At 54.5% G+C, this 18,895-nt stretch overlaps 2 protein-coding genes across 2 annotated transcripts; both read right to left on the reverse strand.

Moving 5' to 3' along the window:
- Positions 1–2,007: 2,007 nt before the first annotated feature.
- Positions 2,008–8,303, reverse strand: LOC144248344 (serine/threonine-protein kinase PAK 3-like). The gene is made up of 10 exons (XM_077790432.1): positions 8,225–8,303; positions 5,583–5,654; positions 5,175–5,238; positions 4,498–4,546; positions 4,220–4,332; positions 3,913–4,030; positions 3,067–3,166; positions 2,586–2,782; positions 2,352–2,489; positions 2,008–2,109 (listed from the first exon to the last, which is right to left on the reverse strand). Exons 1-10 carry the CDS (start codon positions 8,301–8,303, stop codon positions 2,008–2,010), a joined length of 1,032 nt encoding a protein of 343 aa, XP_077646558.1.
- Positions 8,304–11,222: 2,919 nt separating this feature from the next.
- Positions 11,223–17,518, reverse strand: LOC144248345 (serine/threonine-protein kinase PAK 3-like). Its single transcript, XM_077790433.1, has 10 exons — positions 17,440–17,518; positions 14,798–14,869; positions 14,390–14,453; positions 13,713–13,761; positions 13,435–13,547; positions 13,128–13,245; positions 12,282–12,381; positions 11,801–11,997; positions 11,567–11,704; positions 11,223–11,324 (listed from the first exon to the last, which is right to left on the reverse strand). The coding sequence occupies exons 1-10, from the start codon at positions 17,516–17,518 to the stop codon at positions 11,223–11,225; spliced, it is 1,032 nt and encodes a 343-aa protein (XP_077646559.1).
- Positions 17,519–18,895: the final 1,377 nt, after the last annotated feature.

Consider the following 18,895-nt stretch of genomic DNA (forward strand, 5'->3'; position numbering starts at 1 on the left):
TTGTAGTCATTCCCCTCTCTGTTAAAATCTTCAGCTAGACCCAGGAGCCAGCTTGAAAGCAGAAAGAAATTAGTGCGTGAGACGGCGGAAAAGTGCACGCAACTCCTCTGGAAATCAACTCGGTTCACCTGTAGAACAAGGATCCCAGACTTGCTTTCCTGGTGACTCAGCACCCACAAGTCCTCTGCTGGTGGACAGCACAGTCCAGTCTTTCAAGGAGCTTTACCCTGGGCTCCTCACACTTCAGAAGCTGAGCGTGGCGTTTCAATATCAATGCAATTGATGCAAGGCCCAGCACTATCTTCAAATTCTCTTGCTGAAATACTGCAGTAGTTACCTAGAAGGATTGCCTCCATTGGAAAGCATCTCATTTTCCCCATTTCCAAGTCCGCTCACATCAACCAGCGAATTGTAGGGCTTTAGAGAAGGAGGAATGACACGGTAGCATGGAAAGCCCAGTGCAGGCCCTCAGGCCCCCTTGAGCAGGGCGCTTTGGTGCCCCAGAGGTTCAAGAGAGGGAAGTGTAAGGAAGACGTGCCCTTTCGACCCTCCTTTACTCCTCAGCACCAAGTGACCGCCAGGAAAAGGGGGACAGCCAGGCCAGGTCTCTCATCCTGACCCAGCGTGAGGGGCAGCTGGCACGGAGGGACACAATGGCACGGGGGGAAACATCTCTGCCAGGCAGGTGGGGCAGTGTGGGGCAGCTGTCGGGGAAGGTGTGTGGGGCAGGCCAGGGCCACTCTGGCAAGGGGGAGAGCCTTGGGGCGCTCGGAAGCAGCGCAAAGCCGTGAACGGGAGAGCCCGTCCGCAGCGCACAGCTTGGAAGGCACTGACCAGCTTAGGCACAGCGTGACACGCAAGGGAACACTCCAGGGCTCTGGGGGGTTTAGAGGTTTTATTGCCAGTCGTGCTGAAAGCAAGAGCTGGAACAGAGCATCTCCTGGTTACTTCACCATCTTCATCTTCCTCAATCTGTCCTCCAGGTGGCCAGTTCAGGCAGACAACTCGTGGGACATGCCTGCTCCAGATCTGCTCAATCCCACATTCTTCTTGGATAGCTCAATTCTTCTGATGACAATTCATTCATTTCTCCTTAAGGGATAATTCTGAGCTTCCCTACATCAACACTACTCTACTCTTTTCTAAACAATGCCTCATGAATGAAGCTTTCTATGGTCTCTAGTCCTAACTAAAGACAGCTAAGCTCAGAAAACCTCAAAACATTACATTTCCTATCTACAGCAGAGCTCCTCATAAAACTCAGGGGATGGCTGAAGCTCTGCCTATGCACGATCCATCCCCATTTCCCTCCCCTGAGCTGGCAGGGCACGAGGGCCTCCTCAGGCGCAGGCGTCTGCACGCCAGTTTTCCTGCACTTGCTTTCCCCACTTGCGGTAAGCAAAGCTGCTTACCTCAGCGTGATCTCTGGGCCTCTGCAAGGGACTGTCCAGCTTAGCTAGAGCATGGCAAGGAAGGGAGTCTTCCAACGCTCTGCCTCTGTCAGAGTTTTATTGCCACTCTGGCTGAAACAAAGTGTCCCCTCACTACTTCTGCATCTTTATCATTCTGCCATGCAGCTGGCCTGATCAGGCTGACAGCTTGTAGCGCCTGCACAGTGCACTTCTGCTGCATCACAGCTGTTCCTCTCACAGCTTAATTCTGATTATGACAATTCATTCTTTTCTACTTAAAAGATAGCTCAGAACTTACCTAAATTAACACATTCTAAGCTAAACTATCCTCTACTATCTAAGCTATCTAGATTCTATAGTCCTTTGAAGTCACTCCCTCAATTTCCTAAATTTTTAAAAGTTAATCTTTTCAGGAAAAAAAAAAACCAACAACGGTTTAAATTGAACCCAGCTTAACTAAGAAAATTCCAAAACCATTACATTCCCTATCTACAGCACAGCCCCTTATTAAAAAGTCAGGGGATGGCTGAATCTCTGCCCAAACACAACACATCCCCTTGCCCCTGCTCGGAGCTGGCACGGCACAAGGGCCTCCTCAGGCGCAAGCGTCTCCTCTCCAGTCTTCCAGCACTTGCTTGGCTGAGGTGACCAGAGCAGCCAGGCTGGAGGCTGGCTCGCCTGAGGTCACAAACGGGTGCTGCCCGGAAGAAAAACCAAAAAGAAGGGAACCCCTGTTACTTTCCATGAGCACATCCTCACGGGCCCAAGCAGGACTCCTTGGCTGCCCAAAAGACACACCAAGAGGACCGAGGGCAGCACATTCCCCGTGGGCCTTCCTCTCCTGGAAGCTGCCTCACCCACGCAGCCCACACTCCTCTTGATCCCTGGATGCAGGTGTCCTCAGCTGGCAGGGCTTTTTGCCCCTTTGCTTTTTCTCACCTGCAGGAGTTCCTGGGCAGACCAGCGCCTGTCCTCGTCTGCCTGCAGGCAGCAGCGCAGAAAGTCACGCAGGAGAGCCGAGTGGTGCCTGGGGTTCTGCAGTTTCGGGGGCCCGTTCATTTCTATCAGTTCAAAAACCTACAACACGTGGATGGAAGAGGACACTCTAGCTGCTCCTTTCCTAGCCACAACAGCTCTCTCCACACAGAGCCCCCTTTCTAAGCTGCACCTTACCCTGACACGGGCCATCCTCTCGTAAGGAGCTTCCCCTTCCACCATTTCCAGCCCCATGATCCCCAGGGACCAGATGTCCACTTTGGGGCCGTAGGCTTCTCCTCTCACCACTTCCGGGGCCATCCAGCTGGGAGTGCCCACTCTGGAGCTGCGCTTGCTGCGCTCAGGGCTGAGCTGAGCGCAGAGGCCAAAGTCAGCTGAGGAGAAAAACAAAGCCTGTCAAAGCCAGCCACCGCTGCCAAACCGGCCTAAAGGATGGCCCACTCCAAGCCTGCCAAGGCCATGCCCAGTCTAGCTGAAAAGGCAGCTGAGCTTGCCTTCCCCGTGGCTGGAGCCAGGGAAATAGGGCATTGGCCATTTCAGAAACACCCTCACGATTCACGCGCTGGCTGAGCAGCGCTTCTGGGGAAGTGGCAGTCACCAAAAAGCAGCCCCACAGCACATGCGGGGAACGCTGCCCCTGAGCAGGGGCGATACCCACCCAGCTTGACAGATCCGTCCATGCCCACGAGAACGTTGCCGCTCTTGATGTCCCTGTGGATGACTTGGCGGGAATGAAGGAAATGCAGTCCTTGCAGGCACTGAGAGAGAAAGGAGGGAAGGAAAGTTAACATTCAGCATCTGATTTGATCCCAGAAGAAAGGAAAGGGCTCCAAGAGGTTGACAGCTTTCTCAGGGAATTGTGAAGGAGGGAGCACTAGCACGGCGCTGTCAAGAGCAAGAGCTTGCTGCTTCAACACTCTTAGAAGTGCTTTGCATATTTCAAAGCGAAGGCATCTGAGCTCACACGAGTCCATCCTGCCATTGGTACCAAGCACGTGACCTTTGGCTGGCAAGCAGCATGGCAACGATTACATTGGAAGCCCTGTGGCAGCAGAGGAGGAAGCAGCACATTAGACCTGTTTCAGAATCCCTCGCCATCTGGGCTGCAATGCCGTGCTTTGAAGCTGAGGACATCCCCTTCGCCCTTGGCTTGAAATTCAGCCACCCGCATGCGGGCTTAGAACATCAAGGAATGTCGGACAGATGGACAGGCTCCAGACAAACATTCAGAGGCAAAGCTGAGAGGAGCAAACCAGGAAATGAAACAAGTGAGTGTGCACGAGCGCCAGAGGACGGACAGCATGGAAGAGTGCAAGAACAGAGCCTAAGGCATGCAGGGACTCCAGCAGGCAGTTCCCTTCAGATTAATGCTCTTTCTTCTGCTCTGTGTCGTGAGAGCAGCGCCAAAAGAAAGCCGGGGCCAAGAAATCTCTGCTCTCCTTAACCACCAGCTGACAAGAACCATCCTGGGCAGGCCAGGGGAAGCACAAGCGGGACGCCTCACCTCCCGACAGACGGCGCCTATCTCTCCTTCCTCCAGGTACACTGCCCTGAGCACATCGAACAACGTGCCGCCGTCCATGAACTCCATCACCAGCCAGAGCTCCGCATCCACCAGGTAGCTGAAAGAAGGAAACCACGGCATGGAGAGAGAGGAATGGGCACGGCTCAGGCACCCGAGGGCCTGACCCAGGCTTTTGCAACTGCTCTCCAAGCTACACATGCCAGAAGAGATTACTGAACGCCAGCTGCAAACTCCTCCCGTGCACATGCAGATGTCTAAAGCTACATAGACGTGAGAATACCCCAACCTGTCTAAGTAGCTGACAATATTGGGATTCCTGCTGTCCCTCATCACCAGGATTTCATTGACAGCCAGCTCCTCAGACATCTTCTCCTGAAGAGACATTATCTTGATGGCCACCTAAAGAGACATTGGCAACCATTAACTTGAGAAGTCGCTCCCTGCACGAGACCTCAAGGAACACGGAGCGAGCGCTCGTGCCATGACACAGCGAGCTGTGCCAAACTGCCCTGTTGCCAGACAGCAGAGCTTAGGGAGAAACTGCCGCGGGTATGGACACTTTACCTGTTGTCCTGTGCTGGTGTCGAGGGCTTTATAAACAGCTCCAAAGCCCCTAGAAAGAAAAGGGCAGCAGAAAAAGCCCTTTATAGCCCTGGCAGTGAAAGCAAGCCTAGGCAGGAGATCTCCCTAGGCTGCCTGGACTCCTTAGAAAACGCCTGGCTGCGGCGTCTCTTCAGCCGGCAGCACGGCAGCCCACCAGCCCTCTGCCATGCCGGACAGGGAACACGGAGCTCCCACATGGAGACCAAGGACCCCTGCAAATCTCCAAGGCACACGCCCACTTGGTTCCATTCCAGTGGAAGGGGGGCTCCATCTCTCTGTGGCTTTGCGCACAGGTGTGCAAGTGGGTTTACATCTGGAGAAGACTAACTTGGAAAACACTGCCTTTAAGAACTGTCCTCAGGCAGCTCTTGAGTGGCAAGGTGCCCTTGGAGGCCATACAGACACAGGGCCAGGAGATCTTCCAGGTCCTGCTCCTCACTGCTGCAAGCAAGGCGTCGCTTGCATCAAGTTGTCTTTGCTGATGCTTCCTGACTGCTCTGACTGAGCCGTCCTGAGAGGTGGCAGGAGGCAAAGCCCGAGGCTGACCGTGTTTGGAGCTCGCCTGACTTCACGCTGGATATTGCACAAGCTGAAGACCCGGCCCATGGTTTGTTCTACGGAGCAGACGTCACACTTACCCTCGTCCAAGTTCTTCAAATGCCCTGTATTTCTTCATTGGCTCGCCCAGACTCACAATGCTCCCTGAGAAAGATAAAAGCAGTGCCAGGAGCTCCCTTTCAACCGGAGGCCTTGCTGCCCACACAATCCAAAATGCATGCCCACTGTCAGGAGCTTGAGAGCTCCCTGGGGCCCAGTCACTCGCGACGTGCCACGAAAGGCAGCCCAGGCAGAGCCAAGCCAGGCCCAGCTGCCCCCAGAGGCAGCAGGAACACCCCGAGCGCTCCCTCGCTGCCTCAAAGCACAACAACAGCTTCTGCAGAGAGGCCTCAGCGCCTCTGAGACCGAGGAGGAACTTGTGGCGCAGCCTGCACCGAGACACGCAGACAACGCACTGCTCTGGCAGACAAGAAACACGGCAGACGTACTCAGTGTCTTCAGGCCCTGCTCCTCTCTCATCTCGGGCTGCTGGGCTGGGCTGCTGGATGAAGTGCCGGCAGCTGGGGGACAGCCGGCTGCTGCAGGCGATGCCGGTCCAGCGGCACGTTGAATGGCAGAGCCTGTCTTGAGCTGGGACCAGAAAGGATTGCCCGTCAGAAGGGCGGCTGGCACAGACGCCCCGGAGAGCACACGGCAAAAGCAAGGCCTTCGGAAGATGCTGTCGGCCACCGCCAGGCCTCCTCAGCTGGGGGCTTTTGGACGTCCCCTTCCCAAAGGCAATGGGAAAACCACTAAGGCTACTTCGATACAGCCCCTCATGGCCACTTCCATGCTCCATTGTGCTGGCCTTTCTGCACAACGAGTGGAACTAGCCATTGATGGGCTTGCAAAGATCCGCACAGAGATCAGAGCAGGGCTCCAGAGCCTTGTTGCGGTTCTTCCTCCTCCTGTGTTTTCCTGGGCAATGAAATCACCCTGGAGTTGGCATGCAACTGTCTGAGCAGAAGCCCAGAGCGTGTCCCTTCTCTGATCCCTTTCACTCATTTCCCCTCTGTATTTCAGGCATTAGGGGGCGGCCCTTCGGGGATGCATTCCAGCCCTGCTGAGCCCCACCTGCCCTATACAATGCAGAGCCCTCTAGGATTCTCCTCACCAAACCCTGCTCTGACCATGTGCAAGTGAAGCACAGTCTACATTATGCCTGAACCTAAGTAGTCCATGGAGTGTGGCTTGTCCCTTCCAGAGGCCAGTGTTTCCCAAATATCCTGCAAGGCTGTCAGCTGAGTCTTTGGACCGCTCTGTCCGCTGGGCACAGGCAGCCCGCATCGCCAGGGGGCACAAGGGGCTCATTTCTACGCTGGGAATAATTGAATGCTGCCTCTTGTCTGATGCCAAGAGGCATTCTTGAGTCCTCTCAGCATCCCAGCAAAGTGATGCTCAAGTGTCAAAGTTCAGGACCCATTGGCCAGCGCTCCCTGGCTTGGCTGAAGCAGCACTAGGTCATGGCAGGCACACAGCCCCCAGCATCTTCAGCCGCAAGCAACAAGGGCTGGGGTTGAAGGCCTGGCTTGAAGCTTGGCCCTGCACCCAAGGCAGTGCCAGCCTCAGATGCCACTTACTGGCTCTGCAAGTTCAGCCTGTGGAGGGACAGCAGCTGGAGGCTTGCTGCTGTTTTGCTCCTCTTCAGCCTCTCCCTCAGTAAGAGTGCCAGCCAGACGAGGCGCTGACCCTGCGGCTGAGCCTTGCAGACAGACGGAAGTGAGAGAGACTGGGAACAGCCAACCCTTGCAGCAGCTGCTTTCTACTGCGCTGGGAAAGCACCCAGAATAAGGGCAAATCATAGACTTGGATAGAAGTGGCATTCTGAGTCATGAAAGCCCTCGGAAGATGGCTGAATGAGGTGCTACTGCCTCTTGCTGTGCATTTGATCTTCCATGCTGGCTGGAAGCAGCAAGACACCTTGGAGCTGTCACATTTGCTTTTCACCTCCTGAAAGGCTCTTGATGGGAAAATAAGGAAGGAGCCAGTGCTCCCTTTGCTACTGCTGCTGCCACCAGGCAGCTGGCCTTTCCTTCAGCCTCCCACGCTGGCACTCTACACTCTACTGCAACAGGCCAAGCTCACAGCTTGCTGCACAGTTCTAACACGCCATCAACGTCAGGGGTTCCTTTGCCACTCACCAAAGCACAGGCTTTTCTCCATCCACGTGTGAGGTGACCTGCAGGGAGCAAGGGAAAAGGAACCAGAGGCCCTTAGAAAAGTGCCTTTTGCTGGGGGCTCCCACAGCACAAGTCATTCCCAACGGAGAGCATTTCCCTTTCCCAACATGCCTCCAGGAGCAACAGCCCTTTCCCACAGCAAGCAAGAGAACAAACAAGGACACTAGAGTAGGCGCTGTCTACATTTGGGCCTCTTTTGCCAGGAAAGAAACAGAAACACGGCCAAGGAAATGCAACAGCTCAAGCAGTTTTTCCTCTTCTCTTCCCAGTATTTTATAGATCGTTTTTTAATTGCATGCACAAGCCATTCCCATCAATTGCTGGAAGACAATACAACAGCAAAGCTTCCATAAAGGACCCCTTTGCTGTGGCAGCTCTCCGCTGCAGCGGCCCCAGAACAGCTCCTGCCTTCAGCAGCAAACCCTAACTGGACTGGAGTTTGTGCTGCATCACCAGGGGAATGGCTACCTTGGCGCAGCCTAGAAAGGGTCAAGGCACACAGCCAAGGCCTCTAAATGGCAGCATTTGGAGCAAAAGGTGCTTTCCTTCACTCCTGGAGAGAGCCACAGGGTTTTGAGAAGTACTTCTGAGCATCTCCCCTCAGAGTCTACAATTTCCAGGTTGTCTTGGTTGAAGCAGCAAGCTGAGGAAATGACACACTCCACTGCCACGCGCTGTCCCGGGGAGGGAAGGCAAGCGCTGCAGGCTGCAAATTACATTGCAAACGCTCTGCACCTACCACCCAGTACAGATACCCCCTTCTTAGCTGATGCTGCTGGCAGGAGATTTACCAAACTGGTGCATCCTAACGGCAGTTTTGTTCCCTGATCAACTCGGTCACTACCGCGGCGTATAGAGCAGAGCGAAGCAAAAGCCAGGGGACGCCAGCCCCAGGATAAACCTTTACTTACGAGTCAGGTGGGTCAGGTAGTATCCAGAATAAGCAATGGTAAAGATGGTGCAAACCGCGGCACAGACCTGCCCGAACATCTTGGCCGTGCTCTGCTGCTTCGCACACTGAATGCCACCCAAGGGGTAAAGCAAGACTCCTCTCGGGGTGCAGGCCGTCTGCTGAGAACTCCTTGGTCACAAGGATCCTCCTGCAGGGAGCGAGCGGAAAAGCTGCTCTGGACAACCAGGCCTCGGGCTCACCGGGACATCGCTGTGCTGTGACGCGGCACTGTGACATGGCATCGCTCCCTTGACCTCACAATAGCAGCTGCTCTGGGTTTGTTGTGCCCAGCAACCGAACCTTCTGTACAGCTGACGCAAAAGAAAAGCCTGGGAAGTTCTGCTCAGTCGTGAAGCAGCAGAACGTGTCCTTCCATTCCATAAGCCAGAGCTCAAGGCGTCCCAGGGCAACTCAGAAGACACGGCGGCCCAGCCTGCACGCGAGAACAGAAAGCAAGTGTGCTTCTTCTCCCTGGCATCTTAGTTGGTTCTGAAAAGCCAACTTCTTCCATGACATGTAGGGGGAAAAAGAAGCAAAGAAAATAAATTTCCAGGAGTATTGCAGCGTGCAGATGCTTCTTGAGCACAGTGGTGCATGCTGATTTTTGCTCCCACTCCGTTTGCTGCACGGCCTCCCTTTTGTGGCAGGGAGATGCTGCCTTAGCTCTTGACACAAAGCTCCTCTTGTCCTGCTTGCTCTTTCTCTGGCCACTGAAAGCCTCAGAACAACCACAGGAGCTTTGCAGTGGTTCCTGGGCTGCCACAGTTGTGTTGGAGCTCTGGCAGCAGCCTGCAGCCCACTGCTCTGCAACGCCCTGCAGATGTCGAGCCCAAGGAAGGGCCCTTTGGAACAGGCCAAAGCCCCAGTCTCACAGATGTTTGCCCAGGCTCCATGCTCCCTGTAAGTTTCGTGGCGGACACTTGCACAGCCACATCCCAATGAAAATGAGTTGTAGTCATTCCCCTCTCTGTTAAAATCTTCAGCTAGACCCAGGAGCCAGCTTGAAAGCAGAAAGAAATTAGTGCGTGAGACGGCGGAAAAGTGCACGCAACTCCTCTGGAAATCAACTCGGTTCACCTGTAGAACAAGGATCCCAGACTTGCTTTCCTGGTGACTCAGCACCCACAAGTCCTCTGCTGGTGGACAGCACAGTCCAGTCTTTCAAGGAGCTTTACCCTGGGCTCCTCACACTTCAGAAGCTGAGCGTGGCGTTTCAATATCAATGCAATTGATGCAAGGCCCAGCACTATCTTCAAATTCTCTTGCTGAAATACTGCAGTAGTTACCTAGAAGGATTGCCTCCATTGGAAAGCATCTCATTTTCCCCATTTCCAAGTCCGCTCACATCAACCAGCGAATTGTAGGGCTTTAGAGAAGGAGGAATGACACGGTAGCATGGAAAGCCCAGTGCAGGCCCTCAGGCCCCCTTGAGCAGGGCGCTTTGGTGCCCCAGAGGTTCAAGAGAGGGAAGTGTAAGGAAGACGTGCCCTTTCGACCCTCCTTTACTCCTCAGCACCAAGTGACCGCCAGGAAACGGGGGACAGCCAGGCCAGGTCTCTCATCCTGACCCAGCGTGAGGGGCAGCTGGCACGGAGGGACACAATGGCACGGGGGGAAACATCTCTGCCAGGCAGGTGGGGCAGTGTGGGGCAGCTGTCGGGGAAGGTGTGTGGGGCAGGCCAGGGCCACTCTGGCAAGGGGGAGAGCCTTGGGGCGCTCGGAAGCAGCGCAAAGCCGTGAACGGGAGAGCCCGTCCGCAGCGCACAGCTTGGAAGGCACTGACCAGCTTAGGCACAGCGTGACACGCAAGGGAACACTCCAGGGCTCTGGGGGGTTTAGAGGTTTTATTGCCAGTCGTGCTGAAAGCAAGAGCTGGAACAGAGCATCTCCTGGTTACTTCACCATCTTCATCTTCCTCAATCTGTCCTCCAGGTGGCCAGTTCAGGCAGACAACTCGTGGGACATGCCTGCTCCAGATCTGCTCAATCCCACATTCTTCTTGGATAGCTCAATTCTTCTGATGACAATTCATTCATTTCTCCTTAAGGGATAATTCTGAGCTTCCCTACATCAACACTACTCTACTCTTTTCTAAACAATGCCTCATGAATGAAGCTTTCTATGGTCTCTAGTCCTAACTAAAGACAGCTAAGCTCAGAAAACCTCAAAACATTACATTTCCTATCTACAGCAGAGCTCCTCATAAAACTCAGGGGATGGCTGAAGCTCTGCCTATGCACGATCCATCCCCATTTCCCTCCCCTGAGCTGGCAGGGCACGAGGGCCTCCTCAGGCGCAGGCGTCTGCACGCCAGTTTTCCTGCACTTGCTTTCCCCACTTGCGGTAAGCAAAGCTGCTTACCTCAGCGTGATCTCTGGGCCTCTGCAAGGGACTGTCCAGCTTAGCTAGAGCATGGCAAGGAAGGGAGTCTTCCAACGCTCTGCCTCTGTCAGAGTTTTATTGCCACTCTGGCTGAAACAAAGTGTCCCCTCACTACTTCTGCATCTTTATCATTCTGCCATGCAGCTGGCCTGATCAGGCTGACAGCTTGTAGCGCCTGCACAGTGCACTTCTGCTGCATCACAGCTGTTCCTCTCACAGCTTAATTCTGATTATGACAATTCATTCTTTTCTACTTAAAAGATAGCTCAGAACTTACCTAAATTAACACATTCTAAGCTAAACTATCCTCTACTATCTAAGCTATCTAGATTCTATAGTCCTTTGAAGTCACTCCCTCAATTTCCTAAATTTTTAAAAGTTAATCTTTTCAGGAAAAAAAAAAAACCAACAACGGTTTAAATTGAACCCAGCTTAACTAAGAAAATTCCAAAACCATTACATTCCCTATCTACAGCACAGGCCCTTATTAAAAAGTCAGGGGATGGCTGAATCTCTGCCCAAACACAACACATCCCCTTGCCCCTGCTCGGAGCTGGCACGGCACAAGGGCCTCCTCAGGCGCAAGCGTCTCTTCTCCAGTCTTCCAGCACTTGCTTGGCTGAGGTGACCAGAGCAGCCAGGCTGGAGGCTGGCTCGCCTGAGGTCACAAACGGGTGCTGCCCGGAAGAAAAACCAAAAAGAAGGGAACCCCTGTTACTTTCCATGAGCACATCCTCACGGGCCCAAGCAGGACTCCTTGGCTGCCCAAAAGACACACCAAGAGGACCGAGGGCAGCACATTCCCCATGGGCCTTCCTCTCCTGGAAGCTGCCTCACCCACGCAGCCCACACTCCTCTTGATCCCTGGATGCAGGTGTCCTCAGCTGGCAGGGCTTTTTGCCCCTTTGCTTTTTCTCACCTGCAGGAGTTCCTGGGCAGACCAGCGCCTGTCCTCGTCTGCCTGCAGGCAGCAGCGCAGAAAGTCGCGCAGGAGAGCCGAGTGGTGCCTGGGGTTCTGCAGTTTCGGGGGCCCGTTCATTTCTATCAGTTCAAAAACCTACAACACGTGGATGGAAGAGGACACTCTAGCTGCTCCTTTCCTAGCCACAACAGCTCTCTCCACACAGAGCCCCCTTTCTAAGCTGCACCTTACCCTGACACGGGCCATCCTCTCGTAAGGAGCTTCCCCTTCCACCATTTCCAGCCCCATGATCCCCAGGGACCAGATGTCCACTTTGGGGCTGTAGGCTTCTCCTCTCACCACTTCCGGGGCCATCCAGCTGGGAGTGCCCACTCTGGAGCTGCGCTTGCTGCGCTCAGGGCTGAGCTGAGCGCAGAGGCCAAAGTCAGCTGAGGAGAAAAACAAAGCCTGTCAAAGCCAGCCACCGCTGCCAAACCGGCCTAAAGGATGGCCCACTCCAAGCCTGCCAAGGCCATGCCCAGTCTAGCTGAAAAGGCAGCTGAGCTTGCCTTCCCCGTGGCTGGAGCCAGGGAAATAGGGCATTGGCCATTTCAGAAACACCCTCACGATTCACGCGCTGGCTGAGCAGCGCTTCTGGGGAAGTGGCAGTCACCAAAAAGCAGCCCCACAGCACACGCGGGGAACGCTGCCCCTGAGCAGGGGCGATACCCACCCAGCTTGACAGATCCGTCCATGCCCACGAGAACGTTGCCGCTCTTGATGTCCCTGTGGATGACTTGGCGGGAATGAAGGAAATGCAGTCCTTGCAGGCACTGAGAGAGAAAGGAGGGAAGGAAAGTTAACATTCAGCATCTGATTTGATCCCAGAAGAAAGGAAAGGGCTCCAAGAGGTTGACAGCTTTCTCAGGGAATTGTGAAGGAGGGAGCACTAGCACGGCGCTGTCAAGAGCAAGAGCTTGCTGCTTCAACACTCTTAGAAGTGCTTTGCATATTTCAAAGCGAAGGCATCTGAGCTCACACGAGTCCATCCTGCCATTGGTACCAAGCACGTGACCTTTGGCTGGCAAGCAGCATGGCAACGATTACATTGGAAGCCCTGTGGCAGCAGAGGAGGAAGCAGCACATTAGACCTGTTTCAGAATCCCTCGCCATCTGGGCTGCAATGCCGTGCTTTGAAGCTGAGGACATCCCCTTCGCCCTTGGCTTGAAATTCAGCCACCCGCATGCGGGCTTAGAACATCAAGGAATGTCGGACAGATGGACAGGCTCCAGACAAACATTCAGAGGCAAAGCTGAGAGGAGCAAACCAGGAAATGAAACAAGTGAGTGTGCACGAGCGCCAGAGGACGGACAGCATGGAAGAGTGCAAGAACAGAGCCTAAGGCATGCAGGGACTCCAGCAGGCAGTTCCCTTCAGATTAATGCTCTTTCTTCTGCTCTGTGTCGTGAGAGCAGTGCCAAAAGAAAGCCGGGGCCAAGAAATCTCTGCTCTCCTTAAGCACCAGCTGACAAGAACCATCCTGGGCAGGCCAGGGGAAGCACAAGCGGGACGCCTCACCTCCCGACAGACGGCGCCTATCTCTCCTTCCTCCAGGTACACTGCCCTGAGCACATCGAACAACGTGCCGCCGTCCATGAACTCCATCACCAGCCAGAGCTCCGCATCCACCAGGTAGCTGAAAGAAGGAAACCACGGCATGGAGAGAGAGGAATGGGCACGGCTCAGGCACCCGAGGGCCTGACCCAGGCTTTTGCAACTGCTCTCCAAGCTACACATGCCAGAAGAGATTACTGAACGCCAGCTGCAAACTCCTCCCGTGCACATGCAGATGTCTAAAGCTACATAGACGTGAGAATACCCCAACCTGTCTAAGTAGCTGACAATATTGGGATTCCTGCTGTCCCTCATCACCAGGATTTCATTGACAGCCAGCTCCTCAGACATCTTCTCCTGAAGAGACATTATCTTGATGGCCACCTAAAGAGACATTGGCAACCATTAACTTGAGAAGTCGCTCCCTGCACGAGACCTCAAGGAACACGGAGCGAGCGCTCGTGCCATGACACAGCGAGCTGTGCCAAACTGCCCTGTTGCCAGACAGCAGAGCTTAGGGAGAAACTGCCGCGGGTATGGACACTTTACCTGTTGTCCTGTGCTGGTGTCCAGGGCTTTATAAACAGCTCCAAAGCCCCTAGAAAGAAAAGGGCAGCAGAAAAAGCCCTTTATAGCCCTGGCAGTGAAAGCAAGCCTAGGCAGGAGATCTCCCTAGGCTGCCTGGACTCCTTAGAAAACGCCTGGCTGCGGCGTCTCTTCAGCCGGCAGCACGGCAGCCCACCAGCCCTCTGCCATGCCGGACAGGGAACACGGAGCTCCCACATGGAGACCAAGGACCCCTGCAAATCTCCAAGGCACACGCCCACTTGGTTCCATTCCAGTGGAAGGGGGGCTCCATCTCTCTGTGGCTTTGCGCACAGGTGTGCAAGTGGGTTTACATCTGGAGAAGACTAACTTGGAAAACACTGCCTTTAAGAACTGTCCTCAGGCAGCTCTTGAGTGGCAAGGTGCCCTTGGAGGCCATACAGACACAGGGCCAGGAGATCTTCCAGGTCCTGCTCCTCACTGCTGCAAGCAAGGCGTTGCTTGCATCAAGTTGTCTTTGCTGATGCTTCCTGACTGCTCTGACTGAGCCGTCCTGAGAGGTGGCAGGAGGCAAAGCCCGAGGCTGACCGTGTTTGGAGCTGGCCTGACTTCACGCTGGATATTGCACAAGCTGAAGACCCGGCCCATGGTTTGTTCTACGGAGCAGACGTCACACTTACCCTCGTCCAAGTTCTTCAAATGCCCTGTATTTCTTCATTGGCTCGCCCAGACTCACAATGCTCCCTGAGAAAGATAAAAGCAGTGCCAGGAGCTCCCTTTCAACCGGAGGCCTTGCTGCCCGCACAATCCAAAATGCATGCCCACTGTCAGGAGCTTGAGAGCTCCCTGGGGCCCAGTCACTCGCGACGTGCCACGAAAGGCAGCCCAGGCAGAGCCAAGCCAGGCCCAGCTGCCCCCAGAGGCAGCAGGAACACCCCGAGCGCTCCCTCGCTGCCTCAAAGCACAACAACAGCTTCTGCAGAGAGGCCTCAGCGCCTCTGAGACCGAGGAGGAACTTGTGGCGCAGCCTGCACCGAGACACGCAGACAACGCACTGCTCTGGCAGACAAGAAACACGGCAGACGTACTCAGTGTCTTCAGGCCCTGCTCCTCTCTCATCTCGGGCTGCTGGGCTGGGCTCCTGGATGAAGTGCTGGCAGCTGGGGGACAGCCGGCTGCTGCAGGCGATGCCGGTCCAGCGGCACGTTGAATGGCAGAGCCTGTCTTGAGCTGGGACCAGAAAGGATTGCCCGTCAGAAGGGCGGCTGGCACAGATGCCCCGGAGAGCACACGGCAAAAGCAAGGCCTTCGGAAAATGCTGTCGGCCACCGCCAGGCCTCCTCAGCTGGGGGCTTTTGGACGTCCCCTTCCCAAAGGCAATGGGAAAACCACTAAGGCTACTTCGATACAGCCCCTCATGGCCACTTCCATGCTCCATCGTGCTGGCCTTTCTGCACAACGAGTGGAACTAGCCATTGATGGGCTTGCAAAGATCCGCACAGAGATCAGAGCAGGGCTCCAGAGCCTTGTTGCGGTTCTTCCTCCTCCTGTGTTTTCCTGGGCAATGAAATCACCCTGGAGTTGGCATGCAACTGTCTGAGCAGAAGCCCAGAGCGTGTCCCTTCTCTGATCCCTTTCACTCATTTCCCCTCTGTATTTCAGGCATTAGGGGGCGGCCCTTCGGGGATGCATTCCAGCCCTGCTGAGCCCCACCTGCCCTATACAATGCAGAGCCCTCTAGGATTCTCCTCACCAAACCCTGCTCTGACCATGTGCAAGTGAAGCACAGTCTACATTATGCCTGAACCTAAGTAGTCCATGGAGTGTGGCTTGTCCCTTCCAGAGGCCAGTGTTTCCCAAATATCCTGCAAGGCTGTCAGCTGAGTCTTTGGACCGCTCTGTCCGCTGGGCACAGGCAGCCCGCATCGCCAGGGGGCACAAGGGGCTCATTTCTACGCTGGGAATAATTGAATGCTGCCTCTTGTCTGATGCCAAGAGGCATTCTCGAGTCCTCTCAGCATCCCAGCAAAGTGATGCTCAAGTGTCAAAGTTCAGGACCCATTGGCCAGCGCTCCCTGGCTTGGCTGAAGCAGCACTAGGTCATGGCAGGCACACAGCCCCCAGCATCTTCAGCCGCAAGCAACAAGGGCTGGGGTTGAAGGCCTGGCTTGAAGCTTGGCCCTGCACCCAAGGCAGTGCCAGCCTCAGATGCCACTTACTGGCTCTGCAAGTTCAGCCTGTGGAGGGACAGCAGCTGGAGGCTTGCTGCTGTTTTGCTCCTCTTCAGCCTCTCCCTCAGTAAGAGTGCCAGCCAGACGAGGCGCTGACCCTGCGGCTGAGCCCTGCAGACAGGCAGAAGTGAGAGAGACTGGGAACAGCCAACCCTTGCAGCAGCTGCTTTCTACTGCGCTGGGAAAGCACCCAGAATAAGGGCAAATCATAGACTTGGATACAAGTGGCATTCTGAGTCATGAAAGCCCTCGGAAGATGGCTGAATGAGGTGCTACTGCCTCTTGCTGTGCATTTGATCTTCCATGCTGGCTGGAAGCAGCAAGACACCTTGGAGCTGTCACATTTGCTTTTCACCTCCTGAAAGGCTCTTGATGGGAAAATAAGGAAGGAGCCAGTGCTCCCTTTGCTACTGCTGCTGCCACCAGGCAGCTGGCCTTTCCTTCAGCCTCCCACGCTGGCACTCTACACTCTACTGCAACAGGCCAAGCTCACAGCTTGCTGCACAGTTCTTACACGCCAGCAACATCAGGGGTTCCTTTGCCACTCACCAAAGCACAGGCTTTTCTCCATCCACGTGTGAGGTGACCTGCAGGGAGCAAGGGAAAAGGAACCAGAGGCCCTTAGAAAAGTGCCTTTTGCTGGGGGCTCCCACAGCACAAGTCATTCCCAACGGAGAGCATTTCCCTTTCCCAACATGCCTCCAGGAGCAACAGCCCTTTCCCACAGCAAGCAAGAGAACAAACAAGGACACTAGAGTAGGCGCTGTCTACATTTGGGCCTCTTTTGCCAGGAAAGAAACAGAAACACGGCCAAGGAAATGCAACAGCTCAAGCAGTTTTTCCTCTTCTCTTCCCAGTATTTTATAGATCGTTTTTTAATTGCATGCACAAGCCATTCCCATCAATTGCTGGAAGACAATACAACAGCAAAGCTTCCATAAAGGACCCCTTTGCTGTGGCAGCTCTCCGCTGCAGCGGCCCCAGAACAGCTCCTGCCTTCAGCAGCAAACCCTAACTGGACTGGAGTTTGTGCTGCATCACCAGGGGAATGGCTACCTTGGCGCAGCCTAGAAAGGGTCAAGGCACACAGCCAAGGCCTCTAAATGGCAGCATTTGGAGCAAAAGGTGCTTTCCTTCACTCCTGGAGAGAGCCACAGGGTTTTGAGAAGTACTTCTGAGCATCTCCCCTCAGAGTCTACAATTTCCAGGTTGTCTTGGTTGAAGCAGCAAGCTGAGGAAATGACACACTCCACTGCCACGCGCTGTCCCGGGGAGGGAAGGCAAGCGCCGCAGGCTGCAAATTACATTGCAAACGCTCTGCACCTACCACCCAGTACAGATACCCCCTTCTTAGCTGATGCTGCTGGCAGGAGATTTACCAAACTGGTGCATCCTAACGGCAGTTTTGTTCCCTGATCAACTCGGTCACTACCGCGGCGTATAGAGCAGAGCGAAGCAAAAGCCAGGGGACGCCAGCCCCAGGATAAACCTTTACTTACGAGTCAGGTGGGTCAGGTAGTATCCAGAATAAGCAACGGTAAAGATGGTGCAAACCGCGGCACAGACCTGCCCGAACATCTTGGCCGTGCTCTGCTGCTTCGCACACTGAATGCCACCCAAGGGGTAAAGCAAGACTCCTCTCGGGGTGCAGGCCGTCTGCTGAGAACTCCTTGGTCGCAAGGATCCTCCTGCAGGGAGCGAGCCGAAAAGCTGCTCTGGACAACCAGGCCTCGGGCTCACCGGGACATCGCTGTGCTGTGACGCGGCACTGTGACATGGCATCGCTCCCTTGACCTCACAATAGCAGCTGCTCTGGGTTTGTTGTGCCCAGCAACCGAACCTTCTGTACAGCTGACGCAAAAGAAAAGCCTGGGAAGTTCTGCTCAGTCGTGAAGCAGCAGAACGTGTCCTTCCAGTCCATAAGCCAGAGCTCAAGGCGTCCCAGGGCAACTCAGAAGACACGGCGGCCCAGCCTGCACGCGAGAACAGAAAGCAAGTGTGCTTCTTCTCCCTGGCATCTTAGTTGGTTCTGAAAAGCCAACTTCTTCCATGACATGTAGGGGGAAAAAGAAGCAAAGAAAATAAATTTCCAGGAGTATTGCAGCGTGCAGATGCTTCTTGAGCACAGTGGTGCATGCTGATTTTTGCTCCCACTCCGTTTGCTGCACGGCCTCCCTTTTGTGGCAGGGAGATGCTGCCTTAGCTCTTGACACAAAGCTCCTCTTGTCCTGCTTGCTCTTTCTCTGGCCACTGAAAGCCTCAGAACAACCACAGGAGCTTTGCAGTGGTTCCTGGGCTGCCACAGTTGTGTTGGAGCTCTGGCAGCAGCCTGCAGCCCCCTGCTCTGCAACGCCCTGCAGATGTCGAGCCCAAGGAAGGGCCCTTTGGAACAGGCCAAAGCCGCAGTCTCACAGATGTTTGCCCAGGCTCCATGCTCCCTATAAGTTTCGTGGCGGACACTTGCACAGCCACATCCCAATGAAAATGAGTTGTAGTCATTCCCCTCTCTGTTAAAATCTTCAGCTAGACCCAGGAGCCAGCTTGAAAGCAGAAAGAAATTAGTGCGTGAGACGGCGGAAAAGTGCATGCAACTCCTCTGGAAATCAACTCGGTTCACCTGTAGAACAAGGATCCCAGACTTGCTTTCCTGGTGACTCAGCACCCACAAGTCCTCTGCTGGTGGACAGCACAGTCCAGTCTTTCAAGGAGCTTTACCCTGGGCTCCTCACACTTCAGAAGCTGAGCGTGGCGTTTCAATATCAATGCAATTGATGCAAGGCCCAGCACTATCTTCAAATTCTCTTGCTGAAATACTGCAGTAGTTACCTAGAAGGATTGCCTCCATTGGAAAGCATCTCATTTTCCCCATTTCCAAGTCCGCTCACATCAACCAGCGAATTGTAGGGCTTTAGAGAAGGAGGAATGACACGGTAGCATGGAAAGCCCAGTGCAGGC

This window comes from Lonchura striata, chromosome Z (assembly GCF_046129695.1).
Source record: "Lonchura striata isolate bLonStr1 chromosome Z, bLonStr1.mat, whole genome shotgun sequence".
NCBI classification, from domain to species: Eukaryota; Metazoa; Chordata; class Aves; order Passeriformes; family Estrildidae; genus Lonchura; species Lonchura striata.

What these genes read in the sequence shown, in the direction of transcription:
- LOC144248344 (XM_077790432.1), bottom strand. Translation starts at nt 8,303, where the DNA reads ATGTTCGGGCAGGTCTGTGCCGCGGTTTGCACCATCTTTACCATTGCT. An exon ending in ACACCAGCACAGGACAACAG is followed by an intron (nt 4,333 to 4,497) that starts GTAAAGTGTCCA and finishes ATGTCTCTTTAG; the next exon opens with GTGGCCATCAAGATAATGTC. An exon ending in TAGGCGCCGTCTGTCGGGAG is followed by an intron (nt 3,167 to 3,912) that starts GTGAGGCGTCCC and finishes TTTCTCTCTCAG; the next exon opens with TGCCTGCAAGGACTGCATTT.
- LOC144248345 (XM_077790433.1), bottom strand. Translation starts at nt 17,518, where the DNA reads ATGTTCGGGCAGGTCTGTGCCGCGGTTTGCACCATCTTTACCGTTGCT. An exon ending in ACACCAGCACAGGACAACAG is followed by an intron (nt 13,548 to 13,712) that starts GTAAAGTGTCCA and finishes ATGTCTCTTTAG; the next exon opens with GTGGCCATCAAGATAATGTC. An exon ending in TAGGCGCCGTCTGTCGGGAG is followed by an intron (nt 12,382 to 13,127) that starts GTGAGGCGTCCC and finishes TTTCTCTCTCAG; the next exon opens with TGCCTGCAAGGACTGCATTT.